The sequence below is a fragment of the Phasianus colchicus genome, chromosome 6 (genome assembly GCF_987193195.1).
Source record: "Phasianus colchicus chromosome 6, bPhaCol1.hap1.1, whole genome shotgun sequence".
Lineage (NCBI taxonomy): Eukaryota > Metazoa > Chordata > Aves > Galliformes > Phasianidae > Phasianus > Phasianus colchicus.
Genome location: NC_143441.1, coordinates 3,716,294 through 3,736,634, shown reverse-complemented (window position 1 = coordinate 3,736,634; position 20,341 = coordinate 3,716,294). Strand labels below are relative to the sequence as shown.

Genomic DNA, 20,341 nt, shown 5'->3' with positions numbered 1-20,341 from the left:
GTGGAACCAGACATTGGATATGGATACATCTAATATTCTTTTCAAATTTCAAATGAATGAAAATCTTTTTATTTGGAAGGAAGTTTTTAGGATGTGGGATGTGATTCCAATATGATATTCTGTTCACAACATGCTCTCTTACTTCTTTAGGGGGTGATTATGGCCATGGCACTACGTTCAGCATGTACAGGAAAAACAGCCTTATTATTTTCTTGTGGTTTGGAGGCACGAGTAGTAATTACATTTACCAACAGCCAGCTATTTTTTTGAGGTTACAAAAATACAGAGAAAAGGATTACATCATTTCCTTTGTGGCCCTGGAAATCCTTTCCACTTAACTCAAGATAAAGCTGTGAAAGAGTAGTGTCTGCTCAAATGCATTGCCTTACATTAACTAGGAATTTTTTAAGTGTTTTGTGTTTGTGACTGGTAACATATTTGATACATTCCTGATTCCAGCATCTCGTTTAGTTTGGAATTTGGAAACTGATTGCATCTTAGGTAGTACTTGGAATGGTTTTGAAACCTTGCTGGTAGTTCAAAATGAGACTGCACTGACATAGGTGTTTGGTTACATACATAATCAGCTATATTACATCTGAAATGGATTCTTATGATATGAAGTGAACCTTATGATGATTACCATAGTTTGCCAAATGCTTAGTAGGTGGCCAAATTGCTCATGTAAAAAAAGACCTGCCTTTGTGTTTCTACATCAGTAATACAGCAAAGTTTTCTACTTTTTTTTTCCCTGTAATAGAGCCATTTGTTTTGAGGGATGAGAGGAAGATAAATGCTGGAGGGAATGGCCTCATGTTTTGCCAGGGATGTTCAAGTTGGACTTCAGGAAAAATTTATTCTCTGAAAGAGTAGTCAGGCACTGGACAAGCTGCCTGGGGAGGTGGTGGGGTCATTGTCTCTGGATGTGTTCAATAAACACTTAGATGTACTTAGGGATATGGTTTAGTGAGAACTATTGGTCATAGGCGAGCAGCTGGACTGGATGATCTTGGAGGTCTTTTCCAACCCTGATGATTCTGTGATTCTACAATTCCATGATTCTATCCTTCACCAGTTTATGTGCTTCATGAACTTGTAAATAATGGATTTGAACTTTCAAGCAATCAAAAATGAAGCCTCTATTTGAATCTTGATTTTCCAGCTTGCAGGTTGCATGAATATAAAATTTAAAAATGTATTTTGCAACCATACTTTGTATCAATTGTATTTATTTTGAAATTCCTTTTTTTTCTCATTTTCTGTATATCAGTTAGCTTTTAAGCGAGACTCAGAAGAGGCTCAAATACTGCAACAAAAATAGTAATATTGAATTGAACATGCCCAATTGTAACATAAATATTAATACAGAGAAGTAGTGTCAGTTGAATAATTGTTTTTGAACAAGGTGAGAGTATAAGAAAGAACTGGAGTTAATATTTAATTCTCCTTGTGAAAGCAGATGGCTAAGGGACTTTAACTCAGGTAGAAAAATTTTAACTACTTCTTAGCTTATGGTTAATAACAACACTGGGGAAAAGAGCAAAATTAATCACTGAAGTTATTACATCTGAATTACTCTGAGCTTTATAGCAGCTGATATAAGTATCCTCTGTAGTTGTTCTCATGACAAGCTAAGAGGAAATGATGAAACAATTGAGAATATACATGATGAAATGTATTAAATTACTCTTGATTTACCTTACACAAGTAAAATATTAAGATCTTTCCTTAAAAGATTCTGCGAGGACTTCCTTGCATATTGGGAGAATAATATTAAAGTAATTTTAAATTAAATTCTTTTATTCTCTGAGGTTAAAGGGCAAACGTGAGTTGTTCTATTTGCTACAGTTTGAATAAAGTCAAGCAATAATGTGTATGAGATAAATAAAAATAATTTGTAAAGATTTCTGTAAATGTTATCCATCACCAAATAATACTTTCCTTTTATAACATGGTCGAATTTGATTCTGTCTGCAGATACAATAAGTAATTCTAAAGTAGAACTGTAGCAACTAATGATAAAGATTTACTTTTGTTCTGCATTACATATATATAACATGTATATCGTTTTACAATTTCAGTTTGCAAGGAAGCTTGACTTAAAAATTATTTAGCAAAGAATTGTGTGGAAATCACACTAACATGGCATAACTCAGAGCAACCCTATATTTTACTGATGGCAATAGGATGCACTTTTTTTTTTTTTTACTATTTTATTTTACGTACTCCTTTTTTTTCCATGCAAATATCATAGAGTCATAGAATCATAGAATTGCTCAGGTTGGAAAAGACCGTAAAGATCATCAAGTCCAAATTCAACCCAACCATATTGCCCTAACTCTAACAACCCTCTGCTAAATCCTGTCCCTGAGCACCACATCCAAATGGTTTTTAAACACATTCATGGATAGGCTGCCTTCCTGGGGAACATATTCTAGTGCTTAACAACACTTTCTGTAAAGAAATGTTTCCTGATATCCAGCCTAAACTTACCCTGGTGCAACTTGAGGCCATTTCCCCTCATCCTGTCACCAGTGAGAAGAGACCAACCTCCCTCTTGTTGTAAGCACCTTTCAGGTATTTGAAGAGAGCAGTAAGGTCTCCCCTCAGCCTCCTTTTCCCCAGACTAAACAGCCCCAGTTCCTTCAGTCTCTCCCCATAGGCCATATTCTCCAAGCCCTTCACCAGCCTTGCTGCCCTTCTCTGTACCTGCTCCAGCACCTCCATGTCCTTTCTGTACTGAGGTGCCCAAAGCTGAGCACAGCACTCGAGGTGAGGCCTCACCAGTGCCGAGTACAGGGCAGGATGACTTCCCTGGTCCTGCTCACCACTGCATTCCTGATCCAAGCCAGGATGCCATTGGCCTTCTTGGCCACCTGGGCACACTGCTGGCTCATATTCAGCACACTGTCCATCCAATTTGAGAGGCTTTACCTTTGCAGTTCTTGGTGTCAGGAGGAAAGACATAAACATTTATTTACCAGAAAAAAAAAAAAAAATCCTACGTGGAATGTCACAGACAGCAGTCTGAGATGACACTACTAATGCTGCCATTAAGCAAAGATTAAAAAATGATGACATCAGGCTTTCTTTTCATGCTCCTACTTTAATTTCCAGGATGACTATATTTTGAATAAAATGAAATGGCATGAAAAGGTTATTGCTGAAAGACAGACTGCTGCTGATTTCCTTACAATGGTCTCATTGTAGTCATGTAAAATGCCACCCAAACATTAATTTGATTCACAAAAACTCAAGTGGTAAAAGGTAATATAGTAATAGAATATTTCTAGGATGAAAAGTGAACCATATGGAAAAAAAGTAACATACAAAAAGTGATTTTACTTTTGGCTATCATCTTTCATACGAACATCTTAATTCATAAGCTCCTTATGCTGAGCTAAGGTAATAAATGAATAGAAAGGGGATAGAGGGCTCTGCTACATAAGAAAGATCATGATCATGTGTAGGACATGAGGCAATGGAGGAGAAGGTCTTTAAGTTCTATTTCTGAATTTGTACTCAGATTTCCCTTGTCTCTGATAGCAATGGATGTGAGCATTGCAGTCTTTCAAAGGTTAGGTTGTAGTAATCTTGTCTTACACCTTTCCTTTGCAGTTTTGAAAATGGATAGTAGAAGGAGTTGGTTAAGTGGTTGGCTTCTTGGTGTGGTTTTTTTCCTCAGTTTCTTACTGAGAATTTTAATAATGGGACATATGAAACAGGAAGTTACACAGTTCTTTGAGACAGTATTGCTAATGTGGAAAAACAAATCCATTGCCAAATTTATCTGGGATTAAATTATAAGCATTGAATTCTTCAAAACAAAATATAGAACCAAGTATACTATTATAGGCTAAATAACTGTAGAAAATAGAAGTGTAATGAGTAATGAGAATTTCAGTGTTTTAGAGAAAAATGTGTCTGAGGAAAAACCATATTTGTAATAAAAATGGAAAGAAAGTTTGATTTCAACAGTTCCTTTTAAAAGTCAATAAAGGAGACTCTCAAAGAGACAGAAGGCTTTTCCTAGTTGCATTTAAAGAAAGAAATGGAATTTTTGCATCATAAAAAGAAATGTTTTAAAATTCTTTTAAGTCTGCAAAGTTAGAATAAGAATCTAGAGACGTCAAACAGGAAAACGTGGATTTTTTTGAGTCCTGAGTTAGCTGCTGGAGAGCCTGTGTGTTCTTCCTTAACAGAATGGTTACTTCTAGGCCCAGCCTTTAGTTTACTGTATGAAGAAGCTAGTATGCACCTTGAATGAATATTGATTTCCAGTTCATGTGTGCGTTTCGTTGCGTTCAAGTCACAAATAATTAATAACATCCATAAGGGAATCCTATAGAAGTTGCAGAGAAAGAAAGCCAAACTTTCAATACTGTTTGATTAAGGGCATAACTGGAAAGATTCTGAATATGACTTAAAATGATTAGTTAGATTTTCCAGTTCTTTCATTTGGAAAAAGAATTCTGAATGTCTCACTTGACTGTCTAACAGAAGTAATGATTTGATGCATAGCCAAATAATTAGACCAGTGAACAGATTTTCTTCCACCAGCATTTTTTGTTGGGAATACCTGTATTTTTAAATGTCATCTAAATAGTCTCACCCCATGAGCTCAGAAAAAGCTGACCTGACCTTTTGACACCACCTGTTCAGGAATGGGAATTTCTTCAGCATGCTATTCTACGCAGATAGAAGGATCACAAAATCTAACCTGAAAAGAATGGCTAAAATAATTAGTTTTGTTTAGTATAGGGAAGAGCAGACCGAGGAAGGATGGGATTACAATCTTCCAGCATGTAAAAGAATGCTGTAAAGCTGCTAGAGATTTGTTTTCTGTATCCAGTTGAGAAGATAAGAATGAAAATATTTATGTGAAGATATTTAGATTATGTAAGAGGAGAAAATTTTCTAATATAAGAGTAGGGGAATATGATAGAGACTATATAAGAAAAACTGTCATCTTGTTTACTGGAAATTTCCAAGAATACTATCTTTATTTCACCTGTCAGTAGTAGTTGAGAATGTTAATGCTGTTCACATTACAAGATGAATAAGTAGATGAATTTGGTAATGGATGCGCAAACTTTTGGCTTCCCTGGGCTGCATTGAGTGAAGAGGAATTGTCTTGAAGTGCCTATAAAATATGTTGGTTGCTCCAATAGCAATGCCTCATATTTATTTCCATGGAGACTACAATAGATACAAAGAATGTGATAATGCTATTCAGTAGAGCAAATTCTCAGCTATTAAGCACTTTCTCAATACAGTCACCACCGTTAATTACGCATTTCTGCTGATGATAAACAAGAGCCTGCATGCCTCACTTGTAAAAATCTGCACCAGAGGAGGTGATCCACTGTCACTGTCACCACTGCTGAAATGCACCACACTCTGCTGCTCACATCCACTGTTTGGCCTCCATGAAGGCTCAGCAAGCATTGATGAATGTCCGTGGGTATAATTTTTCCACATGGAGGGTTTCAGTGACACACCATTGCTTTCATGTGAGACAGATCCTCCCTGAGCCTTCTCAGAGCTAAGCAAGGCCAGTTCCCTGGGATGAGATGTGCCATGGGCCTTCCCTAGCCCTGAGGCACCAGAACAGGCCTTAAATATGAAATGTAAAAATGATGAACCCTGCTGCTCACTTCAGCTTTTCCTGTCCAGGTCAGGAACAAGCCTCAGAAATAACCTAAGGTTTTAGGTGTGTTTCCATGCCTGTGTAGAAGCTTCTGCTCTATATTTGAGCTTGTGCTGAGTGACTGGTCATAAATTCTTTCACAAATAGGTCATTCTTCAAACATTCTATTTAGTTCCTGGTATTGTCTTCCCAAGAGCATTACAGAATCTAATCTCAAGAAAAGTTTTTTCTTGCTTTGTCCTTTAACACAACTTGAGGGTAATTTCAGAGTCTCTACTAGCTTGATGCATTACCTAATGTGTCTTTTTTCCAGCACAGGGACATAGGTTGTGCAGTGAATGTTAGGAATTGTTTCTGTATAGTGAACAGTCAACATCAGTAAGATGAGGGCTGCTCCGAAAGTAATGCCTCCTGTTTTATTATGAGGTCTCTCCATGGCCACCTGTTCTCCAGACTTTTTTTTCCTTTTTCTTTCTTTCTTTTTCTTTCTAAGTTCAAGCAACATAAGTTGCTTTCCCATTCAAAATGTGTTTTCTTTTTTTTTTTCTCAAACAAGTGTTTTGGCTCAATTTTTAATCAAAATAGTTGGAGGAAATAGTTTACCAGCTTAATTCTGTATATGAATAGCTGTTTGGAACATTTCTTCAGAGATGCATATCCTACTGCATGTGTAAGATCTTGATTCCTTATACTGCTGTCAGCTGATTTTTCTTAATAAAAGTCCTTTGATCCTGCTCTTTTACTACTAATTAAGTAATAATGCTACCAACTAAACAAAACAGGTTTTGTCTATCTGAAAATTTCAGCTTCAGAGACACGGAATGCATTTAAGGAACTTCTCATAATCGCTTTGGGCAGAAAAAAACAGGTAGATCAGTTATTCACATATTTTCCTGTTAAGTATATATATTTTTAGCAGACAATAGCAGCATTCTGAAAGAATGTCTTTCTCCAGTTTAAAGACTTGTGAATTTCAGCAGGAAATTCAGCAGGATTCTGAGTAGCACTGGCAAGCTGTTAATGTGTGGGATATGTGTCTGTACCTACCTGGGCATACTTTTAAGAAATAGATGGGAATAAAGGAAAAGTTCATCTGGAAACTGTGGGATTCCAACCTTTATACTCTTTCTTTCATAGAACATACTTCAGAAAAGTATTTAAACTCTTTATTAATGGCAGTGGCTCAACAGAAAACTGTAACTATGTAAGAACTGCAGGATCAGGCTCCCAGAGCCTCTTCTTCCCTCAAAATGTTTGTGCTCTGGGAAAAGATTAAGTAGTTTTAGAACAGTAGTATAATGTAATCAGTGTACTTAAGTACGATGTAAACATATCAGATATATAACATACTTGATCCTCCTGTTGCATTAACTCTTTCTAAAGAATTAGGTACAGTCTGATTTCAGATTTCTTTCTGGTTTATTTTTCCCAACTGATAGCTCTTATAGGGTCCAATTAACCACACTTGCACTGGAGAGGAAAAAAATGATAACAAAAAGAAACAAATGGGTACAGACAGATCTGGTGGGCTGACATCTACTGAAAACCTGTGTTACAATGGATGCCAGGCTAAACAGGATCAGCATCATGCTCTCCTCATTAATAAGGCAGACCATATGCTTGGCTTCTTTGTACTGGTGAGTCTGTCCCTAGATTTCTGTGTCCAGTTTTGGGACCTCCCATTTCAGAATGGCTGCTGAGAAACTCGTGTGGATTCAGAGGAGAGCTGCCAGGATAACAGCACTTGGGGAGAGGGAGGGAGCTGGGCTGGTTTAGTCCAGCAAAAGGGATGCTCAGGGGAACTTTCATAGCATCCCCAGCTGCTAATGGGAAGGTAATCAACAGAGATACAGTAGTATAAAATGATATAGCCCAAGGCAACAGCCTCAAATGAAGATTTGGCAGGTTGAGACTGGATATTAGGAAATGTGTTTTATTAGGAATATGGCACAGCATGGGAACCTGTTCCTTGGATGTAGTGAAATCTCCATCCTTGCAGGATTTCATGACATGTTCAGGAAAAGCTGCTGCTGTCCTGACTGCTTGTTGGCAGTAGGCACATGAAAAGTAGGAGGTGAAAAGTAGGAGGCTGGACTAGATGTTGCCCAGACGTCCCTTCCAACCAGATTATCTGCTGTCCTGCGTCAGTCATTCATGTTTCTGATGAAATTCAAGGGTGAGAATTCCTCATTGCTATACATGCAAAGCTTTGCAAAGCCAATTAAAAGCTTGTTTGAAATGTTTAACTCATGAGTCCAACCTTTTATCTTGCTTAGGCCACACTGAGTGAAGAGACATTGTCTTGGGCTGCATATAAAATGCATAGGTCCCTCCAAAAGTAATGTCTCCTATTTTTTTCCGAATAAACTACAATAGATGCAAATAGCCCTGTAACACTGTTTGATTGAGCAAATTCCCATCTACAAAACACTATTTTTCAACATCGTCACTACTGGTTGCTATGCATTTTTGCCTGTAATGAACAAGAGCTTGCATGTTGCACTCATAAAAATCTGCACCATTGGAGATGACCCACTGTCACTGTCACCACTGCTGAAATGCACCACCCGCCTCACTGCACTCACATCCACTGTTTGTTCTCCATAAAAGTTCAGCAAGAGTAGATGAATGTCAATGTGTTCATTTCTTTTTCCCCCATGGAGGAATTTAATGACACACTATTTCTTTGTATGCATTTCCATGTCAGACATGGTTTTGTCAGACTGCTCCTCTGCTGCCATTTGTCACACAGCAGCAATACATAACAGAGTATTGGCAGGAAGGTTCAACTTCTGCTATACCACCACCATCTACCTCTGATATCATGGACCAACATAATAAAACAGGATTTTATTTTTGAAGCAGCCCTCATATGTAATATAGTTGATGTACACTACAAAACATATTTTACTTTTTAAAAATCATAAAGCTGATTGGCTAATGGCAGAGTTATCTCTACAAGATATTTACATTAAAAAACAAATACCAATTATGTGGTTAAGGTGACAGTGTTAGAAGTATGTCAGAGCAATAAGTGAGGAAACAAAAAAGACTGCTTATTTGCTTCATAGGTAGATTTCCATTAAATAGTAAAAATTCCGCTGTGAATTATTTTTTCTCTGTTATTTGAGAGTTTTGATATACCTTTGTTTTCTGGTTGAGTTTAATAACACAGAATTGGAAATTGTGATGAGTAATCATCCCATGCAGATAGAGGGTTATATTATACCTACTAAACAGAACAGAAGTAACATCAGATTTATGATGGCTTTCCCCAGTGTTTGTAAGAACTATTGGGACAGCACTGCGTAGTGTGATCTATCATAAGCTGAAAGACAGCTGAATAGCAGCGAAGAAAACTAGAAAGCATCATCTCTGCATAGGCTTGTAACGCATGTGGCAGAGCAAAAGTGAAAGTGGTTGAAGGTTTCAATTCTCCATGTTGCTACCAATTGTTTGTCAGTGGTGGAAAGTGTGATGTGCTTTCAGCTCAATTGCTTCTGTATGACATTGGATACAGGAGCTTAAAGGTATGTTGGACATGTCAAGTCTTACTGAGGTATTTATTGAGATGCATAGAGAACAACGTCAAACATCAGGGCTTTCATTTTATAAATTATGCAGATTACATGAACTGTAGCTCCCTGGATTTTTTATGTTCTCTTTAAGAACATGGAAATATATGTATCCTTTTTACTCTTGAGTTTAAGACCTAGTTGTTTGTTTTTTTATTACATATATATATATATATATATATTTTTTTTTTTTTTTAATAGGTGCTGCACAATGGACTTGTAATGGAAATGGATCACCCAACAGCTGGGAGGATAGCTGTTCCAGGTTAGATGTTTAATTCTTTTTTCTAAATGGAGCTTGAAATTAAATGTTACATGACATCCTGAATAGTTCTGGAACTCAGCTGAGGACATGACACATCTTCACATTTCACTCAAATGAACAAAAGTTTAAACAGGAAGACATTTGTGCTCATATTCATTCCAGTAGCAGAAAAATTGGTTAAAATGTGTGTCAGAATAGCTTCTGGTTTTCATCGGCCAGTTGTCATAAAATTTGAACATGGATTTGATAATATTTGCAAACTCCCACTGCTAGAAATATTACTGCTAAATCGTCTGCATGAATATGTGTATCTGGTTTTGATTTAGGTCTATTTTGCAAGTTACACAGACGTCTTTTAGGGACATTTCTGTTGTTAAAAATAAAGAAGGAAGAAAAGGGAAGTTCATACCAAAGGTTTGATCACAGTATTTCGTTTAATGAAATTAGACGTAAAGATCTGCAATGATGAGGTCTTAAATAGCTATTTTGAATTTCCCAAGAATATAAAAGTAAAATATGAGTATCTTTTTTAAGTGGATCAGGACTTTGAGCTAGTTTAGCTTTACTTACATTGGAGTTAGTTGTGAAATGGGGTTAGCTTCATCAGGGGCAAATCCTCATCCAGATCCTTGAGGTTGGCTCTGTTTTGATGACTGAGCTTTATCTAACAATCTACTAGCTCTTTGGTCAACTTTTCCTAATTTTCTATGCTTCTCTATATCCCAAGCCACATCAAGAATTGTTTCCTTCCTCATTCGGAGCACCGTGCCATTTTTATTTTTATAACATATTTTCCTTACATTGTGACTTTCTGAGCCAAATTCCATCCTCTGACACAGCATCCAGTTGTCATCAATTTCAGTTGACTTGAGCACATGTAGTGGTAAGAATAGTTTGACCCATAACATTTATCTTAATTTGCACATCCTGGAATCACACAGGGATGCCGAAAGAATTATTTGAATGAAATCATTCCCACATTAGATTCATGCGGATATTTTCTGCATGAATAGAGGGGGTGTTTTGTGTGTGTGTATGTATGTGTGCACTTTGTATTTGTTCTTTATCACAGTTTGCATTCCACATTTGATCCCACTAGGTTTGGAAATGTGTTTGACCATATTCAGAAGTACTTCTCTAATTTAGATGCATTATGTGGAAATAGTAATCCTTTTGTTTCAGTTTCTAACAGAAATGTAATCCTGGTTTATTTATCCAAAATGGAAAGAGTAACAAGGGTTTTGAATTAATTCTTCTTAAGGAAGTGGGCAGAAAAGCCTCGCAGATGGTAGAGAAAGCGTGTAAGGTTTTCTTGTTGCATACAATGTATAATCTATCTTAGAGAAAGCAAATACTCCTTAAGGGGATAGGTTTAACTGCGAGAAGAGGAAGGAGATGAAAGGAATGTTCTAATGTCTGTCAGCAGCGATAGAGAATATTGGCAAGAGAGGGAATTTTTACATAGATAAGCCATAGTATTTCCCAAACCCTTAGTTATTTTTTATTTTATTAAAACTCAAACTGGTGACACTGCACTGAACTAAAATAAATCATCTTAATCTCCAATGATTTGCCATTTAGATGGGATTCTATGAAGAGTTTGTTGTATTGAAGCAGATGGCTGAAATGATGATTGCGTATTTGAGCAGGAATAGGAGAAATCGTTCCTTTTCTGGCATGGAAGGATAGAAGAGAGACAAGAGGAGGAAAAATGAAGGACACTCATTCAGTGTGAGCAGAGTGGACCCATTGGTATCACCAGAAAGCCAGAGAGTTACTGTGTCTCTAAACCAGATTGCATAAGGAGTCTATTTCTCTTGATAGTAGGTAATGGAATCAATGATATATCTAAAGATTACAGGAAAAAGTGTGTCATCAAGACCTCCAGCAGACAAACTGTTTCTTGATGACTATTTAAATTAGAAACAACTTTTTCTTTGATGTGATTATATTTGAATATTGGGTAAAGGGTGGCTTTACTAAGCTCTTAGTTTCTGCTTAATTGGATTGCTTAATGAAGATATTAAGGTGAATGTTGGAACTGAGTAAAGTAAAAGTATCCCTCCTTAAAGAGACTAGAGAGACTCTGATCCCAAAATGAAGTGGGTGACTGTTATTTCTTAACCATATAAGCCAGATTTTAATATATATTAATTGGATTGGACATCACTCTTGAAGTTCTTGACAGAAGTCAGAATTGAGCTGCCAAGGAAAGTTGCAAGTGAGTTGACATAACTTAGTGAGTGCTTGCTGGCACATTTCAGCTCTGGGTGTTGTGACAGACCTCTGTCTCTATCATATTGGTTTATACTAGTACTTCTGTAGGTATTTCCTGGCATTGTGAGCAGTTTCATATCTTTGAATCCTCACTTGTAGATGTTGCATTTATTGAAATATTATGGGATTGTGCAATTTACTTTAATACAGGCTATATTTGCAACGCTGGGCTTCATTGATTCATAATCCCTTCTTTGCTTAAATGTGTTTTGAGTACTCCTCACGTGGTTACTGAGCTTGATTCTTTTCACACCTGTTCAATGCTTTCCCTCTTTCTTTTCTTAGCATGATATACTGTATGCTGATAAGCACATTCTAAGGTACTGGCTAGCTGATGGATCTGGAACGATAGAAGTTGCATTATAAAAAATATTACCATTCATTCTCTGCATGTGTGTTGATGATAGGAGAGATATAGATCTTGTCATTTGATATATCTTGTCATTTGATATATCTTGATATTGATTTGTCTTGATATTCATTGAGAAATGTCTTTAGGATATTGTTTCTCATATTCCTTTAGCAGTATATTGATGTTGTATTATTCAAGAACTAAGTTGTTGAATACAGATGCATATTTTTGTCATACAGTGAATTGCCATGTACCATATATACAGTATATGCAATACTGTGAGAAATCCTTGCTCGAATCCCAGAGACCTGGCACTGTACAGCACTCACTGTTCTTTGATAGAACTGATGCATCTAATTGTAGGACTATACTGATGAGACTCTTCTAGCTCCATCTCTGAGGTCATCTAAGCTCTGAAGTCAACCAAAGCTTCATCACCTTTAGTTCAAGGGATGGCCTCCAGTGACTGGAGCATTCAGCTGATGAAGAAGAGGGGCTGTTCTGACTTGGTAGAAGGTTGAGCCTGCACAGCAGCCCACAGGGAGCTGAGAGGCGGTAGGATCTTTACAACAGTGCATGCTGGGAGGGTGAGGCAATGAATGCTCAGACTGTATATCAGAAAACTGTTTTTCACCATGAAGGCAGGCAAACAGTAGAGCAGGTTGACCAGGGAGGTCGTACAGGCTCTGTCCTTGGAGGTTTTCAAGGAAGTACTTTATTTAACCCTAAGCAACCTGGTCTGACCTTACGCCAGAGCTAGGTTTGTGTAGGAGCTTGAACTGTAGACCTCTTAAGGTCCTTTCAAATGTGGGTTATGCTCTTAACCTGTCACTAACCCCAGTATCTCCTCACTCAGTTCCACTGGATGTAGCCCTTTCCATAGAGCTTTGGAGGAGAAGAAACATGTCTTTAAGAAAATCAGATACAGAGTACATAAAGTACTTTTGAGAGCAGAAAAATGTTGGGGGGAAATGTTTCACAGAGGACCACATTGCTGATGACTCTGGATAGCACAGAGACAGTACAGTTGAGGAACTTCAAGAAGCTTTAGCATCAGGATTAACCTTGAACACCTTTGCCAAGGAGGAATGGACATTACCAAAGCATGGAGTTTGCAGGAGCCACTGAGTAATTTATTCTGAGTTACTGTGTGGAGTGTAATGGATACCAACCCATACCAATTCTGTAGAAAAAGCTAACGAATGCAGTGCAGTCTTGCCCAAACTTTCTCCATTATAATATATGGTATCTGTTTTAGGAAACTTAAATTATTAAATAATAATATTATGATTTCCTGTGTCCAATTATGACTTTTAAAAGTTACCAGTTGTTTCTTTTATAGTCAAAAGCTGGTTTTCAGTTGTTTGGGTTTTTTTATATAACTTAAAAAAAAATGCATTCAGCTGTACAAAAAAAAAAAAAAAAAAAAAAAAAAAGGAAAAAAACAAACTTCATAGAATTTACTTTATTAACTATTAAAAAAGTCTGTGAGGGAACCTTACTTATTTCTGATCCCTTCTAGGCCTTAGTGAACTGGAGATTTGGATATAAGCCCACAGTTCGGAATCATCTCTCATCAAACAGGAAATAACATAACTGTAGAAATCATGTAAAACACCAATTCCGGACAAAACAGCTATTCTTAGTTTTGATAGCGTTCATATTCTATGTTCTCCTTATCCCCATTTCCTGAGTTCCTGTTCTGCCCATGATCTGCATCAAGGATGTCTTCATTGCTCTGAAAGGGCAGTCTTATACCTGGCTTTGTGATTTCCTTTTGTGTTCTTGTGATAATGTGTCTGACCCAACCTCAGTTAGGAAAAACAGTATAGGATTCCTCCTTGGCATAGCTTTCTTGGACTTAATTCAGGCAATCCATGTTAATTAATCAACCCACTCAGGAGAACTGTCCCTTTTTCCGGTCTTCTCCTGTCACTGTACATTACAAATATACTATTGAAACAGGAAAGACATTTTTTTTTAAGAGATAGGCTTTTCCTGTTGTATGATTCATTAAATTGTGTCATGGTTCCATGGAGACTAATTGCCATCAATCTCTTAGAAGAAATTTTTTAAGGAGTAAGAGTAGGAAACAAGAAATAGGATGTCCTTATAATGCTATGGATTTTTTCCCTAACCTTGTGCAAATAATTTATCACTCTCTGTGTCTCACCTTATTAATCATTTGCAGTTTTTCAGGTCATAATTAATAGCTTTAAATACTTTGAGTTATAAGGAAATGAAGCCTGTGTAAAAAATGCTGTTTCCGTGTATATCAGTGTAGAAAATAACTAGTTAAAAGTTATTAGCAGTGGCATTTCTGTATGTTTGCTCAGCAGATATGCGTGTTAATATACACACTATCTTTTTATATATATACTGAGGGAAGCTTCAGTAGGGCTTAGATACGTGACAGAGAAAAGTGACTTCTGTTTGGGAGAAGTTAGCAGGAAATTAAGGAAGTCTGTATTACAATCCACCGTTTCCTGCCTCTAGGAGATCCCACCATATAGCGACAACAATCACAACATAAAAAAAAGCCCAACTATATATTTTTTTTTCTAAGAACCTCTGCTTGAACTTCTGATCCTGTCTGCTTCTCATCAGGCTGCGTTTTCGTATGCATCTGTGCGCACGCGTGTGCATGCGCGCATGTGCGTAACTGATGCTGATTGAAAAATTTTAATTTCACTTCACTATTTATGGTACATTGGAGACCAACAGCTTCACCGGCATTACTGTTACCTCATTCACCTTTTTTAGTCATCAGCGTTGACTGTTTATGTCTTTTACATTCACAGAACTGATTTCAATTTTGAGGAACTCAGGACCATTACAGGAACTCAGCAGAAATGATATACAACAGCTCACTTAGCTATCCTCTAATACTTCAAAAAATCTTAATACATATATAAACAATATATTCATACTGATTGCAAAAGCAGAAAAGAGGTGGTGGGAATAGTGAGGAATATGTTGTGGTTTTAGGATTATGATTTAGGTATAGGATTATGCAGAAAATGTTAGTAATGTTTTTAATGTGCGATAGTGTTATGTGGAGTCTTTAAGATTTCTTTTAAGGTGTAACGGAATGAACAAGCCTCTTCATAGTTTTGCTCCTCTGTCACATATTTTAAAATTTAGCCACAGAAGGTTTTTGTGCCACAGCTAATAATTTTAAAGTTAATTTTTCAAGGGAGGAAAGACACCTCTCTCTTAGCTACTTATGGGGCTGCGATTATTGGAGGAAATGAACCAACAGTGGACATCTTTCCCACCAGGCTCAGGGTGAGCACTCACGTGCCATGCACTCGGGTCAGGCAGGGCTTTGTGCTTCTCAGGGATAGGTTGTCAAAGGTGTTGTTAACGTTGTCTCATCTGGACTCTCCTCTTGGCAGACCAGAGGTTTTTGAAGCCCTTTCTTAAGTTTTGCACGTATGGCAAAGTTGTTTTTTTTTTTTGTTTCACATGCTCCTTTCCAGGACTTGATGTTGTGGTATTGGGAGATGAAATAAAAATACTTCACTGGGAGATGAGAGCATTTTCCCACTTGGTACCTAATGCAACAAAGTCAAGTACAATTGTGGTTGAGGTTTGGCTCAGAGTTGATCAGTAATTATACTTCTACCGGAGAATATTTTCTTTATATGTCTTTTGTATTTCTTTTAAGTTGAACATAGCAGTTTCTTATGGAGAGTAATCTATCACCTTGCTGCTACATGGGGGAAAAAAAAGGTTGAAACATTATCTGAATATCCAAAAGGAAACTCATTAATTTCACTTCGATGGTCACAGTCCTAGAATTCAGCTTTCTTTAAAAATGATCTTTTTTCTCTCTGTTTAAGCTCATTTCCCACTTCTTTCTATACGAGTAACAGTAACAGGCCCTTGCTTTGTAACAAGCACAACCAGGTGCTCACAGGGCTCAAGGTGTGTGATTGTAAAGATAGATCTGCATGCCTCGTGTGCATTGTAAAACAGCCAAATTACTTCAACGCCCATAAATTGTAAGTATATCTTTATGATCTTTAATAATTATTGGATATGAAAAGGAATCCACTGTCAGCTAAAAAAGTTTGGTTTTATTAAATGTAAAAATATGTTTTAAACATTTAGACAATTTTACTTAGTCCCTGGGATATGGGGTGTAGTAATCCTCATTTGTGTTTCCTCCATGTCACATTGACCCGGGCACTGCTTCCCGCGAGTGGAAGCACGATTTGACTTAAGCTGTTTTATGTGAACCTAAACTGAAAAACTTTATGGCCAGCAGCGGCCATTAGATCACATAGTTTGTGTTCTTGCAGAATTGGCCATAGAATTCCAAGAATTCACTTTTTGTATGTTTGACTGCAGCAGGTCTTATCCAGAAGTCCTCAAGCGATGGAGAATTTATCAAATATCTGTTGTTTTCTTTAAATACTTGGTCAAATTCATTATCAAAAATAAACAACAAACTTGCCTTTTTTTTTTCTCCCCTAATCCACAGTGCAGCAATTAGGCTTATTTGTGTCTTTCTCACATATGTGAGAGTTTTAACTACTTGTGTTTCCCCTGTGAAAGTACTTACATGACAGAAGTCACATCTGGATGACTTTTTGGCAAACAGTGTTGGGTAATTTGCACATGTCTTTTAAGGTACGTTGTGTAAGCAAAGTGCAGCAGCCTTGTAACTCTGTCTTTTATATTACAGTTTGTGTTCTGCATATTTAGAGGAAAAAAATTGCAGGTGTACAGGTGTATGGAGTAATATTTTTTGCTACCAAAGCAAAGAAGATATTGTACAAGTAAAGCTAGCAGAAAATGTCAGGGATAGACAGCAAAGTAACTGTGTTTTCCCTGCATTTTATACATCTGATTGAATGTAATTATATTTTCTTAATATATATTTTTTCTGACAAAAAAAAAAAAAAATGTAGTTTATGTTTGTGTATTTATAAGATAGGCTGCCTTTGTTTAATTTCAGCTCTAGTTGAAATATTTCCTATCAGTTCCTTAGGGGTGAGTGTGTATCTTTGTGATTATTGTTCGCTGTGATTGATAGGTTCTTCGTGTGCTCTTGATTCCTGAATACTATAAGTTTGGCAAAACCGTCAGCCTGCATGGTGCATTCAACCTGCTGTGAGCTTATCATAGAGTATGAAGAACCGATCTGGTCCAGACTCCGTTCCTCTTTCTTCTCTTTTTCTTTGATTTGGGTTTCATAATCAGTACCTAAATTTGATTTAGTTACCTCCTGCTCCAGTCTCTATTGTGAGTAGTGTTTTTGAGTTGTTTGTATTTGTCAGTGTTACATGGAAAGAGATGCATTCTGGAGTGAAAAAAGTACAGTTTTGACCATTCTTCTGTGATTTCCCTCTTGATCTCTTCATCCATTTGTGCTACTAAACAACCACAGGGGTACTACCAGGTTTGTTCTTATCTTTCTTTCAAATCCCTGTTGTTCCTCAGCAACTTGATTCACTTGTTCAGCATCACAAAGCTCCTGCTTCAATTCCATCGATGCTTGCTGACATTTATGGAGATCAAGCAGTGTATATGAGCACAGTGATTTGACGAGTGGTGCATTTCAGCAGTGGTGACAATGACAGTGGGTCACCTCAGCACGTAAGCTGTGTTCCTCATTGGTGAAAATGCATAGCTTATAATGGTGACAGTGTTGAAAAGTAGTGTTTAGTAGCCAGGAATTTGCTCTATCAATAATTTTATTGTGCTCTTTGTAGCTGTATTTTCTGTGGAGATATACAGAAGCCATTACTTCAACCTAGCATACATGTATTTAAGTATGATAATATAGGACAAGCTACATACATGTATTTAACCTTTTTTTTTTTTTTAATCTGTAACCTGAAAGGCCAATTTTACAGTTCTCTTAGTCAATATGAACTTTCAATTGTTTTGTTCCTCTTCATCATGCTTCCCACGGGTCTTCCTTGTGATATTCTGTCCAAAAATTAATCCCATGTTGGATCAAAATCTCATTTAAAGGGACCATTACTGCCTAAATTAAAGATATGAGGTGTGTATAAGCAGTTGAAAGGAAATTACATAGATCTTTTTGACTGTCATTATGCATTTCAAGCTCTTCTATAATTTGCTTTCCAATTTAATCTTGAAAGCTGAGGCAGCATGACTATTTCCAACTCTCAACTACCATTTAAATACCTGGATAGGTAATACTAGCTTGTCTTTCAGGCTGTTATTATTCAGATACCTTTTTATCTTAATATAAATAGAAAAAAAAAAAAAGTGGTTTTTTTTTAATTTTATTTTGAGGTTTCTCATCTCTCTTATGTAGTTGATGAAGACACAATTTATGTTAATTTGAATCCAACAACCTCTCCTAACTACTTTAAAGCTAGTTTTGATACACATGTTGATCAGTTCACCAGAACTTAGAATCATAGAATCACCAAGGTTGGATCATCCAAGATCATCCAGTCCAACCATCCACCTACCAATAGTATTTTCCCACTACATCCCTTAGTACATCTAAATGTTTCTTAAACACCTCCCTGGATGATGACTCAACCACTTCTCTCCCTCAGCAGCCCATTCCAGCACCTGACCATTCTTCCAGAGAAGAATGTTTTCCTAATATCCAACCTGAACATCCCTTGGTGCAACTTGAGGTCATTCCGTCTAATCCTATCACTAGTTACATGGGAGAAGAGGGCAACCCACTATCTCACAACCTCCTTTCAGGTCAGAGGAATAGAAGGTCTCTCCAGAGGTTCCTCTTCTCCATGCTGGAACTTTTCTGGATTACTTGAACAGTGAGAAACTCCCAAGAGTTTCTGCAAAAAGCCTGAGGGTTTGGTTTTTCTTCCTGATTTTTATTTAAATGAAGTTATCGACTAAACTTGATCCAGATTTGCAAATGGTGTTTTTTAAAATTTTGGCAAATAAAACTAGCTTCCCCATTCTGTCACTCTGTGTGAAAGATTTAAACCAAGACAGAACAGGTGTGAACTAGTTATTCCAAAGTCCACTGAAAGCATAAGGCATTGGGTCAGGATTCTTTCAGAAGAATGTTTTTGACACAGGGTTATTGAGGTATGGAACAGTGTCTCTGGAGAAGACATAGAATCCCTGTTTCTTTGGGGGTCTGAAACTAGGCTGAACGCAGCCTAGTGTTAAAAAAGGGCATTTTACCTGTATGAAAAGCAGATAATTTTTCTGTTAAAAGATATTGATGTCTGAACGAGTTTCAAAATTTGGTGCCTGTTTATTGCTTTAAATTAAGATTGTTTCAAGATTGTGAGCGTGACAGGCCAATAAAAGTTTTAAATTGACTTTGGTGTAAGTTCTTCATGGGTTTTGAACTGGATGCAGAGATGAAATGAGTCTAAGGCTCTCAGATTAGAACGAGCTTTTAAATATTCTTTGAAAGCCCTCTTTAGAAACAACACAACATAAAATCAGATGCAGTTGTGAAGAGAGCAGTCTAATTTACAAAGAAATATGGGGCAAAAAAAATTTCAAAGCTGAACATGCACAAATACAGTTGCACAGTCCTAATTTGCAGGCATTGAAAACACAACTGCATACACACATTTGCTATTCCCAGCTCAGGAACACAGACATCATTATGCAAGCTTGTATCAGTTCCTGGCAACTTGATGTTAAGAAATTACAAGATTAACAGTAAAAAATAAGGTGCACTGAAGTGATTTGTGTTGCACTGACTGTGAGATTTAGATTACTATATGAGTAAATCTGTGTTGAAAACTGTTGGAGTACCCTAAATTCCCAAGTTATATCTGGGAGTTTTCTCTTTCTCAGGGAACAAGCTAGTTACGTTTTTAGTTGAGCTAAAGATTTTTCTTTTGAGCCAGGTCAAATTCTGGTAACATCATGCAGCCATTTCTGCTTTGCTTTTCTGTCCATGCAGTCTGTTTTTCAGTATGATTTCATGTGTGCTTTGCCTCTTGGGACATAAGCTTTTGTGGAAGTGCTTAGAATATGTCACAAAAAAATCTCTTTGCAAAGCCGATTGCTTTCTACGGAGTTATATTAGTGGTTTATATATTTGATCATGTGAATGCGCTCCTTACTATTTTGTATGTTCAAGCCAGGTGTTTATGTGATTAAATGAAGAGTGTGCTGTTCTGTTATTTCCTTTACATGGGAACTTGTTTGAAAATCCAGCCTTCACCACCTAACAAATAACATATTAGGGATCAGTCAGTTTGACAAAGGAGGATTTTTCGGCAAGCAGT

General features: G+C 36.9%; 1 protein-coding gene across 8 annotated transcripts in view; it reads left to right on the top strand.

Moving 5' to 3' along the window:
* Positions 1-20,341, top strand: part of SUGCT (succinyl-CoA:glutarate-CoA transferase) — a 328,623-nt gene that overhangs the window by 261,054 nt on the left and 47,228 nt on the right. For all 8 annotated transcript variants that reach the window (XM_090142216.1, XM_090142215.1, XM_090142217.1 and 5 more), the window contains exon 13: positions 9,427-9,490. In XM_090142216.1, the coding sequence (XP_089998342.1) occupies positions 9,427-9,490 (64 nt within the window). The remainder of the gene's footprint in view (positions 1-9,426; positions 9,491-20,341) is intronic.